General features: G+C 33.9%; 1 protein-coding gene across 1 annotated transcript; it reads left to right on the forward strand.

Annotated features, from left to right (window-relative positions):
* The first annotated feature begins 7,592 nt into the window (after positions 1-7,592).
* On the forward strand, positions 7,593-8,207 carry LOC146931649 (uncharacterized). Its single transcript, XM_085708343.1, has 2 exons — positions 7,593-7,844; positions 7,962-8,207. The coding sequence occupies exons 1-2, from the start codon at positions 7,593-7,595 to the stop codon at positions 8,205-8,207; spliced, it is 498 nt and encodes a 165-aa protein (XP_085564469.1).
* The last annotated feature ends 269 nt before the right edge of the window (positions 8,208-8,476 follow it).

The raw sequence follows: 8,476 nt of genomic DNA on the forward strand, positions 1-8,476 counted from the left end.
GTTGTTTTTTTCGAAAAAGAAATATATGAAGTGAAGAAAAGGGAATATAATAAATTGTGATGTAGGTGTGGCTTTTGTTGAAATGAAATGAAATGTGTTAGTTACGGGGTTGAATTGTGAATGTGTGTGATATTTGATTTGGTTTCAATGCGAATATTAAACTTTTTTCAATTCAATTGGTAAGGTTTGGAGAATTGCATTTTTGATGATATCATGATTTGATCTTACATTGCATTCGTTAGTTCATGGTAGGACAGACAATGCCAGTTTCCCTTCAGGTCTCATCTTCCGTACGTACTGTGCCCACTTCCCCCCACCCCGCGCGTGTACTTTATGCCTATGGACTATGGTACTTAAAAATGATAACTCAAATAGTCAAATGTATGCGTCGAGGAGGAGTCGGAGTTTGAACTTCGATTACGACATTTGTTCTACTAATTTTGATATCTTTATTATTGAGTAAACCATCAAATTAGTCCCTGAATTTTCACGCGTCGGCCAACTTAGTCCCTCAATTATACGAAATTTCTAATTAGTCCCTGAATTTGTCAAACGTCGATCAAAAAGGTCCCTCCGTCAAAGTGCTCTGTTAGCCACGCTGACATGTCGCCCTGCATGCTGTGTTGTCTTGTACGCGTGGCAAGAAGGAAGCCACGTGTTCTGGGACTAATTTGATTGATTTGGAAAAAGTTCATTTTTCACTTTTCAGTTTATTTTTTTCCTGCTTTTCCCATTTTGCCCCTGCATTACATATTCCTCCTTCTTCACATTTCAGTCAGAACCATCAAACACATCCTTGAACATTCTCCTTCCCGCTAAAAATTTCTCCATTCTCACCCCTCCAAAATCATCATCATCTCCGGCGATTCTGACGTTGGTAATGAAGAGGAAAATGTTGGTGCTTCTGATGAAGATTTACGGTGGCTGGCTTTGTGACCACCAAGTGCTTGATAAGATGGAAAAGCTTTGTCGCAAACACTGCACTTGTGGTTCAACTTCACTGGTGATGGCGGCGACTGCAACGGTTGTTGTTGCTGTGAAGATGATGATTCGATTTGGTGATGAGATTCAGAGATGTTGATTTTTTCATTGGTGTTGCTTTGTGAGAGCATGATTTTTTTCGTTAGTAGCTCCTGTTGGAGAAGAATTCAAAGCTTGCAACTCTAAAGCCATTAAGCAATAATCAAACGATTAATTGAGGTTAAGTATGTTTGGTTGAGGATAGAAAATGAGTTGTGTTGGTTGGGTAGTGTTGTTGTGTTGTGTGTTGAGTGATGAATGAATATGAATGAGTTGGATGAATGACTTTTTCAAAGTCAAATCAAAACTAGTTATGTTAATGCATATGCTTTGCTTTACTTGCTACTACGTGATACGTCTGCGCTACCTTTCCTTTTTCTATCTCTTTCTAGGTGTATCATGTCATGAGTGATGTATGTGTGAACTACTACTAGCAGTAAATTTGTGTGTTATGTAATTTCAAGGATCTATTTGATATATGATTAAAAAATTCAGGGACTTATTTGATGGTTTTTAATATTAAGTAGGGATGTATTTGAAGGTTACATTTCTGAATCATCTTCAACCTCTTTTCATCACCATTAAACTTGGACATAGCTTGAGGAGTTTCATTGGCAGCAGGATTAGGCACTGTCTTGGCCTTTTTTACCTGTGTTATGCCTTTAGAATTCATATTTTTTAATCCTTTAGGTCTCCCCTGAAATAATATGAACACAATAATGCATAAGAAAATATTTTACATGAGCCATATCAGATAATGTAACACAATTTTGCACAGTTTTGCACATAGTTCTGCATAGTTTTACACACAAATTCTGCGCAGTTTTACACACGAATTTTGCACCATTTACATACAAATTCTGCACGTAGATAATCATCAAAATCTGCACATTTTTACGCATAATTCTGCGCAGTTTTGCATACAATTTCTGCACATTTTTATGCATAATTCTGCGCAGTTTTGCACAATTTTACATTTATTTTGCCCATTGATAGGTGTGATTCCTTCTTCATATCATTTCTTATAAGTATCTTTATGGTAATACCTTTGCACATAGTTGACAGGGTCGTCAACCTTTTTATGAATTGCCGAGACTGCATGCCGGCATGGTATTCCAACTAATTCCCAGAAATTGCATGAGCATGAATGTTTTTCCAGATCAACAGTGAAGCTATCAGTCATATTAACATGAGTCACTTGAAAGGATAATCTACCAGCATAATGCCTCAAAATTGGGTTGCTTTTGCCTATGTAATTTCTCAGACTTATGACTTATGACCTATGCCTTTTGCCTATATAATATTTCAGTTTCAATTTGTGTGTTATGTAATTTCAAGGATCTGTTTGATATATGATTAAAAAATTCAGGGACTTATTTGATGGTTTTTAATATTACTTAGGGATGTATTTGAAGGTTACATTTCTGAATCATCTTCAACCTCTTTTCATCACCATTAAAGTTGGAGCTTGAAGATGAAGTTCGACTTTAATAACAGTTTTTTCCCATATTCCCATTTAATTAGAATGTAGATTGCATATTGTTTAATTAGGGTTCCAATTTTATACAATTGGGGAAGACAGATACGTTGGGGAAGAAAAGAGCTGTTTGGGAAGAAGCCAAAAAAATTTCTGCAAATCAATCAATTTAGTCCTTCAAAATGTTTGTTATTTTCGGCCAAATTAGTCCCTGCCTACGTGGCGTATGACATGTGAGAGGTTAACGGCCACGTCAGCCCGTTAACCCTCCGTTTGGACAGAAGGACGAAATTGATTGACAATTTACAAATTCAGGGACTAATTAGAAATTTCGTATAATTGAGGGACTAAGTTGGCCGACGCGTTAAAGTTTAGGGACTAAGTTGAGTATTTACTCCTTTATTATTGGGTGTTGTTAATAAGTGCCCAAGAACATTGTTTAAGAAACCCATAAAAAAAAAATTATGCCTTGAAAATATAAGTCAAACACTTGTTGAAGTTATAACAGTACAATTTCCAATGCAAAAGTTGCTACTTTGAAATGTTTAAACAATGCCCTTAGGGCACTTGTTAACATTTTTCTTATTACTAGTTGAGTTAGAAGTTGTGGACGTTAATTATTATTTTTAACATGATGTTAATTGAAAAGGTAAAGAGTATGCGTTCATCTTTTTTTTTATCACATTACTAGAATTATGATGAATCTTCCTCACGTGTGATTAAAGAATGAGTTTGGTTAACAAATGGTTGCACGAGGGTCTTTAAGGCTAAAATATGTATTTGATCTCAACAAATATGACGAATTTGGATTGTTTTTAAGGAACGAGTTTGGATTTTGATTCCTTTAAAAAAATTGAAATATACCCTTTTGATTTTATTTTGTTTTTGACAAAAATAAATGATATTCATTCAAATTGGTAGAGTACATTGATAAAATGCAAATTCGCTAAAAATAAAAATGATGAATATGCAAATAAACTGACAACATCCATGTTAATAGCATAAAACGGCAAAGTACAAAAGCCTACACATATGACTATATTCAAGTATTCGGAATACCCATGTCACCAGATCTGCAACGTGGACGATGCCAAAGTCATTGATTGCACTGGATCGAAGCTGATATGACAATTTGAGTCGAACAAATACCTGAACGAAATAAGAAAGACAGACAACGCCGCACTAAGACGGCGAAATCACAAAATAAAAAACGAAATAGATGTGAAAATCACTTATTTCAATAAAAAGGAAAGAGAAAAACAAGTTAGAATGGCGATTTTGGGTCAAAAACCCTAAATCACCCATTTTTTGTGGATGAAGCAGAAGAAACTAGGGTTTTGGTGACGGCTCACAAGGGAGAGAAAGGAAAAAGAGCTCAGATGCCACACATACTTACCACTGGGCACAACCAAGTGTCTGAAGCTACGACTTTAACTGCGTAGTTAGCCCAACTGACTCACTTTGTAAAGAAACTGACAACCAAAGATGCTTCGTCACACTATGATATAACGTCAGAGCCAATTACGATGGTGTACGTGACAGCCTACACCTTATTGTGTGTTTATTGTGGGGGGAGGGCATGTCTACGAAAATGTCTAGGGAATCCTGTATCAGTAAACTATGTTGGCAACCAACCCAAAGAGTCTACAACCCATATTCTAATAGAGAAATGATATATGTACATCCATTTTATGACAACCTTTTGACAACCATCTCTCTCCTACACACATCATGCACTTATTCTCTCTCTTTCTTTTTCTCTCTCTATTGTTTTTGACCAATAAAAAGAGAGAAAAGAAAAGTTGTCACAATAGTTGTCTTAATTGGTTGTTCAAATATCACTACTCATTCTAATACATTTAATCATGGTTAAACAAATCACCCTAATTTCTCATGGGGGTGGTAAAAAAACACGCAAACAACAAAGCCAAATCCTTCGGCATAGGGTGTACGTTTTTTTATAAATATATTTTAAATAGTTTTTTAGTCTAATTAATTATATATCTTAATCCTTTATTGTAAAAGCTAGACTTGTTTGGCAATCATGTTTGCCCTAATTCACTCTTCTTTGCCCTAATCCCTAGCATTTTTCCCACCTAAACATGTACTAATCCTTTATTATAAAAGCTATACTTGCTTGGCTATCATGTTTGCCCTAATCCTCCCTACTTTGCCCTAATTCCCTAGCTTTTTTCCCTCCTAAACATGTACTACTTGCTCGAGTAATCTCATCCGTTCAAGCACTTGATCACATCCGTTTATTCAAACTTGAAAAAAGTTCTCTCACTTCGTTAATGCAATTGAATACGTATTAAAGCCTAATCAAGTCGGTCAACATTCCCATACACTAATTGCTAATCAGAAATAACTAATTCCCCTACACTAATTGCTAATCAGAAATAATATAAACATCCCTTAGAAAGCGGCAATTGAAAATGTTTCACGCGTACATTTTTTACTGTTTCACGCATACACTAATTCCTATCACATTATTCTACTGACATTTCAATGTTTCACGCATGCATTTTTTACACTATAATGTGCTATCCGATATAGAGTGATAGGAAGATATGTGTTTCAAGGTGAAATTTCCCTCGAATTTTACCACTAAAGTATGCACTAATCACTCTACCAATTACTACCTATTAAAAGCAATTATGACCTACTTATTTCAAATATTAACACGTATCAAGGTTGATTCGATTTTGAATATGAATTATTACGTATTGTTAATGGCAATTAAGAACGTAGTTAATGGCTTGAAAACGTCGTTAATGACAATTAAAAACTTTTAAGTTGCATATTTTTGTATAGGAATTACTTTTAATTGCTTTTATGCATTATGCACCAATCACTCTACCAATTACTACCTATTAAAAGCAATTAACTACGTACTTATTTCAAAAATTAACACGTATCAAGGTTGATTCAATTTTGAATAGTAATTATTAAGTATTGTTAATGACAATTAAGAACGTAGTTAATGGCTTGAAAACGTCTTTAATGACAATTAAAAACTTGAAAGTCGAATATTTTCGTATAGGAATTACTTTTAATTGCTTTTATGCATTATGCACCAATCACTCTACCAATTACTACCTATTAAAAGCAATTAACTACGTACTTATTTCAAAAATTAACACGTATCAAGGTTGATTCGATTTTGAATAGTAATTATTACGTACTGTTAAAGGCAATTAAGAATGTAGTTAATGGCTTGAAAACGTCGTTAATGACAATTAAAAACTTTAAAGTCGAATATTTTCGTATAGGAATTACTTTTAATTGCTTTTATGCATTATGCACTAACCACTCTACCAATTACTACCTATTAAAAGCAATTATGACGTACTTATTTCAAAAAATAACACGTATCAAGGTTGATTCGATTTTGAATAGTAATTACGACGTAGTGTTAATGGCAATCAAGAACGTAGGAATAGTAATTATTACCAATAGAAAACTATGATTAATAATCACATTTGAAACTAACGAAGAGAATTGCCAATTACCTATTTAAATACCACTTAGTTGTGCTAATGCAGCCATTCTCGACTTTAAGCAAAATTAAGCAAATATAACTCTTTCTTGCACTTGCTAATATGTCAAACATTTTCACCCCCATTTCAGCTGTGACAGGTGGAAAGAAGGATTTGAAGTTGATTGTCTGTGTGGCCCATATATGGCTGATCCGTGATAAGGAAAATTCATACGATATCATCTTCATGAACATGATATTGGTTGATGAGAAGGTATATTATATAAATCAATTGTATAAATAAATGATCTTTTTTTCAAGTTGCCACTACGATAACATATACTATGGTTTATGTTAATGACATGTTATTTTTTGTTTAGCGATGACGGATCCATGCCACTGTTCATAAGTTCCAGGTGCCAACGATTCAAGGAATGGTTGAAGAAGGAGGAACATATAAGCTAGAGAATGTCATGATAGGATTTAATGAGGGGAATTACAAACTCTTGCCACACAAGCACAAACTTAATATGGAATTGGTGTAAGGCTTGGATCAAGTTTCAAAGGAGTCAATTTTTGTTTGTTTTATTTGTAATGACTATTAACAAGAGTTACTTTAAGAGATGGGTTGAATACGTAAAAAAAAAAAAGGTTGATGATAACCAATGATGAATGTGAAAATATAATGCCACTTCAAATGTCGTTTTTATAATATTTCATAATGTATGATATCTAATGTAAAATGTACGGTTTTCAAACTATATATTAATGTCAAGTTGATATGATTAATGTAATACATTTTTATCATGTGGATATTTCATATATTTTTTATTATTATGATATAACTTATTCGTACATATTTTAGTCAGTGGGACCCGTGCGGAGCACGGGTCGATGGTCTAGTTATTATAAAAGCTAGACTTGCTTGGCAATCATGTTTGCCCTAATTCACTCTTCTTTGCCCTAATCCCTAGTATTTTTCCCACCTAAACATGTACTAATGACTAATCTAATCTCATCCGTTCAACCTCTATTTTCACACTTAATCACATCCGTTGATTCAAAGTCTACAATTTTTCTCTCATATTACTTAGTTAATGCAATTGAAGACGTCTTTAATGCAAATAAAGTCGGTCAACAATCCCCTACACTAATTGCTGATCAAAAGGTGTTCTTCGTACTGACATTACAATGTTTCACACATACATTTTTTTCACTTTAATTAGCTATCCGAAATAGAGTGATAGGAAGATATGCGTTTAAAGGTGAAGTTTCCCCCAAATTTTACCACTTAAGTTAAATGTTCGTTCTTCACAGTGCATGTACAAAATCAGGTTTGTTTCACTTGATGATTTAATCTTTTTCTATTTAAATAAGATGAACGGAGTCCGTAAACTTCTAAGATGAACGGAGTCCGTAAATTAAATTCTATTTTGGTTGGATTTAATATTTTTTGTTGTTGTTTAAATCAGCTTGCAATTGTTTTTCATTTTTTTTAATACACTGTCTAACTTCTAGGATGTCGGAGAACTGCAACCATTCTTTGTTGTTGAATATTTCTACGAGCTACCGGAGCAATGGCACTTGCTAGATGGTGATGAGAATACTCACAACGTCATGTTCAACAAATCAATTAGTCGGCCGTTGTTGATAGATGGTTGGAGTGCATTGCGATTATTCTACGAGTTTAATGGAAGTAAGATTATTGCTTTCCAGTACCTTGGTGGAAGTAGATTTCAAATCTTTGTTTTTGCTCATAACATTACTCCAGCTGATTATCCACCCTATCATTCCATGAGTGCGGCAGCATCGTGTTATTGTACCTTTGAAGTTCCTATCGCTGGATATGGATCGACGAAATCACCGAAGGTTGTTTATTGTTTTTTTGATGCTATTCATTTAGAGGTTTATATATGCTATAATAAAGGATTTTTGTATGTCATTAACATTTTTTTTTCTTAACAAATTTTTTTCTTTTTTTTTTAGGAACTACCTTATATTTTTGGCAAATTCCTTAAAGTGAAACATCACGACTATGTCGTGTTGTGCGGACCTTATGACAATATCATTCCTGTGAGACTAAAATATACAGACGACCTCATACCAAATGTGATGTTCGGAAAAGGTTGGACGAGTTTTTGTGTTGCCAATGGTATTGAGGGCGGAGACGTGTTGATTTTCAAGTGCAAGTGCGTCGTGGACAAAAAATATGTTATCGTATCCAAGCGTTGATAACCGCTTGACTGGAGTTTTTTATTAGTGATAGTTTAAGTTTTTCTTTGAAAGAAAGAATAATTTAGTTTTTATTTTCAAATATTATCAGCATTGCATCAGTAAAAAAATGCAAAAAAAGTACGTAATGCGGTTTATGTTATTGTCTTTCCAGTTTAGTTTGCTCTCTTTTTCGTGTCGTGACATCTTTAATTTTCTGTTTAGTGGCAAAAAATATATTGCATCACGAAAAAATTGATGCAAAATAAAATTTGTTGTTAAATTTACTG

The sequence above is a fragment of the Medicago sativa genome, chromosome 4 (assembly GCF_051527215.1).
Source record: "Medicago sativa cultivar Bolivia chromosome 4, Bolivia_mono, whole genome shotgun sequence".
In the NCBI taxonomy this organism is placed as follows: Eukaryota; Viridiplantae; Streptophyta; class Magnoliopsida; order Fabales; family Fabaceae; genus Medicago; species Medicago sativa.